We start from the raw sequence: 4,733 nt of genomic DNA on the forward strand, positions 1-4,733 counted from the left end.
GAATTCTTTAAAAAATTGTTAAATTTAGATGGTTTTTACAACATGTTGTGACAGTGTTTCACAAAAAAAATTCTTAACCTATTATAAAAAATGTACCAGTATTCAGGGGGATGAAAAACATAAAGAGGAGGAAAAAGAAGGCAAGGAGAAAGCTAAAGAACAAAAAGAATCTAAGCAAGAATTGAAAACTGAAGCTAATGTTGACATTTCTGCTCTGCGAGAAAAATTGTTGTCTAATATTGAGAAGATGAGATCTGGCATGGCTAGACTTGAGGAAGTTTTCACTCAAAATCCCACATTACAGACTTCAACAGTGATGAGGAAATTACTGGAGCTATATAAACACTGCAAGTATGCTTCTGTTTGTTTCCTTAAAAGAATATTTAAAGGATGATTGGGGGTTTGGGTTGGCCCTGTGGTAGAGCTTTGGATATTGGAGTTTGTGAACCGAGTTTAAATTCTTGAAATACCACCTAATATTCCCGACGCTTTCACCTGCAGGTGCATTATAAGAGTGACAGTCGATCCCTAAGCATGGATGGTGGGTACTGTTGAATGGCTGCCTTCCCTTTGATTGGTAGTTCAAAATTAGGGATGGCAGCAGACAGCCCCTAGTAGCTATGTTATAAATATATTATACAAATACACAAATACAAAAATAAATAATACAAATACATAAATACAAAGAATGATTAATCTTATGATTTCAATTTTGTTCTGTGCAAAACAGCACTATTTATAGCCAGTAGAAATTATTTTTTGTCAGTTCATTTTTATTGGAAGAATTATTAAAGGAGTTTTTCTTCTTACATCAGTGATTGGAATTTTTATTGTAACTTACCTTTTTTTTATATTCAATAAATATTTCAAACTGATTGTCCTAGAGTATGGTTATATTAGTAATATTCATGGTGACTAGTTTCACCTTAGCAACAATTTCCAACTGTGAATCCATTTTTTTCTGCAAAATATTTGATAGCTGTTACTACATACTTAAAAACTTGCAACTACTTGTTGGCGCTACTCTCCATTGCTATTAAATCACTTTATTTAAATTTAAATGCTTTTGTATGCATAGAATTACTGGAGTTTCACCCAAGCTTTATCATGAACCAAAGTATTTTTCTTGGGATTTCTTGATGAAGTAGCTCTTTCTGAGATTTTGTTTTACTAGGCAATATAAATTATGTATTTCTTGTCCATGTTTAAATGTGTTTACAAAATTCTCTCTAAAGTACACAACATTAATAATGTTCGTACTAATATTAAGGCAAAATTTTATACTATATCAAGTGAATAATAGTTTTGTAGTAATAAAAAGTAACTTTTGCTGTCATGATAATATACATAGTAAAAATAGGAAAATTTTAATAGTAGATATAGGAAAAAGCTCTTTACAGCACACTTAGTAAAAGAAAAGTATCATGGCAGCAGAAGTACTGAATAAATCTCATTACAGGAGATCTAGAAAAAAATCCCATATGACAGCAGAACTACCAAATGAATATCTAATTGCAGATCTAGCAATAAACTCTTATGACAGCTGTTGTGAGGATAGACATTTTGTCACAGCAGACCTAGCAAATCTGTTAAAAGTTCTAAAATTTCCCAGTCTTCTGAAAGTATATACTTAACCTACTGTGTATCTAAAAACTTCCATTACAGCAAACCTTGTTAGATGCTTTCTTCACAGTAAACCTTTTAACCTCTCTGGACTGGAGGTGTCACTGTTATGCTTAATAAATATCACCTAGTTTTGGCTTTAAAAAGTTCATGCAGTTTAGTTTTGTTTTTCTATAACTTTTCTATGTTGCAAAAATTTCTGTGTGTCAGTTTTTCTGAAAAATATTAAAATACCTCCTTTCATCTTAGAATTTCACTTTTATTATTTATTTATCAGAAAGTTATATTTTTTATATCCAGTTATTTTTAACTTGATTTATTTGTATTAAGATATTTCCTTTCAAACCTTATTTTTCTTATTACAATATTCACCACTTCTTACTATAAATTGTTTTAAAAATAATGATTTATCAGTGACCTAAGACCTGACCTTTCAGAATAGTGTTAATTCAGGCTAGGTAACAGTATTTTTGCTAACAATATTCTAGGTTGAAATCAATTTATATCTAATAAATATTCTTTGTTTTCAATAAATTACAAATTCTTTTATTTATGAGCTTTATTTAAATATGATGAACTTGGCAATAATACTCAACTAGGGAAGATTTGAGTTTCTGCAATATTTTGCCATTACTTTCAAACAAGTATAACTTAATGCTAAAGTATTTTCAGGAACAAAAAGAACGTCTGTAGAAACTATAAAAATAATTCCAGATGATTTTTCCCTAAGTCTTCTAAAATTCACAATAAATTATGTTGTTCTTTTGTGCAGGACCTACACTAATCGTTTTCTCATAAAAACCATAAATTATCTGTCACACCACTTTATTCACTTTGATATACCTAGTCTGTAATGTGTTCTATCCATTGGTATTTACACTTTGGCTATAGCTATTTTCAAAGCCATTCTTCATTAGTTGTTCACACCTCTTTTATGACCCTACAGCAAATGATGTGAACATGTAATAATAATTCTTCAGACAGAGGAAGAACAAGTCATGGTTATTTATATGTTTAAGGGATGATAGTTTACTAGCAAATTAAAACGTATAGTTTGAGATGGGCAAAGAAGCATGAAAAGATAGATAGATGTGTTGTTTATAGGTGAGTCTTCTGAGCTGGGCAAAAACGTACATTTGGATTTTGCAAGTTACATTGAATAAATGTTATATCATGAGAAATATCAATTGTAAAATATATATGAGTAAATATTGTTGAAACAGAATTACAATTATTGTTTTATTAAACTTTTAAAATTTTATTTGCAGGTGTGCATTCATCCCTTTGGAGGTGCTCACTGGTTGTGTTAGTGTTGAAATCTCTCATGTTCTAAAGGCTTTTTGACAATAAATCTATTAACCCTCATGCCAGCAAACCCATTAAAGACTTCTTAAGAGTAAATCTGTTAAGAACTCTCCCCCCCCCCCCTCCCCAGTTGCTTATGTCATATGCAACTTAAAATTATAGTTATTCTAGTGATCTCAAGTAACCTCATCTCTAACTTGTAGAACAAATAAAGTTTTTTTTGGGCCCGGCATGGCCAGGTGGCTAGGGAGCTCAACTCGCAATATGCGGGTCACAGGTTCGATTACACATTCCACCAAACATGCTTGCCCTTTCAGCTGTGGGAGTGTTATAATGTGCTAGTCAATCCCACTATTCATTGGTAAATCAGTCGCACAAGAAATGGCAGTGGGTGGTCATGACTAGCTGACTTCCCTCTAATCTTACACTGCCAAATTAGGGACGGCTAGCACAGTTAGCCCTCGTGTAGCTTTGTGGCAAATTCAAAACAAACAAAGTTTGTTTATCTACTTTCCCCTATTTTCCCATAAAGTAGGCATGCAGTGTGAATGGTAAAGCTTTAAGTTGTAATATGTTTAGATTATTTTTTGAAATTCCATTAAAACTTACAACCTGCTAATACCAAACCTGGGGACAAAACTTTTTTATCATTTTAATTTTAAAAGTACAAATATTTATTGCCAGAACTACTAGTTTTCTATTGGTTAATACTCATTTTGTTGAATTTAAATTGTTTCATGTATCTGAGCTAAAAAACTAATTTTGTTTAGGGCAATGGACCAAATACTTGGAACAAAATACTTTCATGAGCCTCAGTTTCAATCTCTGGTAGACAAGTTGCGGCAACGGGGTCGTGTAAACAGTGCACAACACATGGCCGATCAGATTCTCAGACTTTTCTCTGGAACAGAACAGTGTAATGAGTGCTCTAAACAAAAATTGGTACTAAAAGAGAATGACACACAATCAGAAAATCTACTAGCTTCAAGGAAAAAAGATATCTGTATGTGCAAACTGGATTCAGAACTAGAGTCTGTTTCTCGTTCACTCAATAATATCCATATTCCAGTAGACACCAGTGAAGGAAGTGGAACTACTGGGCAGGTGACTTCCATGTTTTCACAAGGTGGAGGTAGCATGGAGCCTAGGAATGTGTGCCGAACTCTGTGCGCTCTCTTAAAGTCTCGACTACTTAAGGCACATCAAGATGTTGAACGCTGGTTTGGGATGTCTTCAGCTGCATTAGCTACTGTTGGTAGGTCTTCTCCTGCACCAGAGAAAGCGGACATAGATGTTGAAGCTACAGAAGAAACAGTAGATATCACTAAAACTGTAAATGGAACATTTACAATTCAGAATGTTAACTCTGTAGACCAAACTGTAAACATTAAAACTACAGAATGTAAAGATGGAAACTTAGAAAATATTGAGTTAGTGTCTCAAGGCTTAAGTATCAACAACAGTGAGTTTAATATAGTTAGTAATAGTGAATCAAATACTGAAATCTTGGAACATGAAAAAACTCAACAAATGGAATCTCAAGAACCTAGAATAACAAGTACAAATGAGAAGCTAGAACTAGAAGAAAAATTGGAAGATATGAAGAGTATTGATACAGCAGGACAAGGTATTTGTATAATGAGTTTGTCAGTGAACATCCACACAATATATGTTTACTGTATTTAAGAAATAAAACAACTTGTTAGAAAATAAGAGATGTTAAAGATGGGAAAAAATTCAGAAATATATTTAGGTATCACTGAGTTATAGCTACAATGCAGTGTTCTATTGATAACACCTAACTC

The 4,733-nt window shown here is 32.6% G+C and overlaps 1 protein-coding gene across 1 annotated transcript in view; it reads left to right on the forward strand.

The window, feature by feature from the left end:
* Window positions 1-4,733, forward strand: part of LOC106460805 ((E3-independent) E2 ubiquitin-conjugating enzyme UBE2O-like) — a 93,538-nt gene that overhangs the window by 63,230 nt on the left and 25,575 nt on the right. The window contains exons 14-15 of the mRNA XM_013920545.2: window positions 100-351; window positions 3,699-4,555. Coding sequence (XP_013775999.1) covers window positions 100-351; window positions 3,699-4,555 — 1,109 coding nt within the window. The remainder of the gene's footprint in view (window positions 1-99; window positions 352-3,698; window positions 4,556-4,733) is intronic.

Source organism: Limulus polyphemus, unplaced genomic scaffold (genome assembly GCF_000517525.1).
Source record: "Limulus polyphemus unplaced genomic scaffold, Limulus_polyphemus-2.1.2 Scaffold839, whole genome shotgun sequence".
NCBI classification, from domain to species: domain Eukaryota; kingdom Metazoa; phylum Arthropoda; class Merostomata; order Xiphosura; family Limulidae; genus Limulus; species Limulus polyphemus.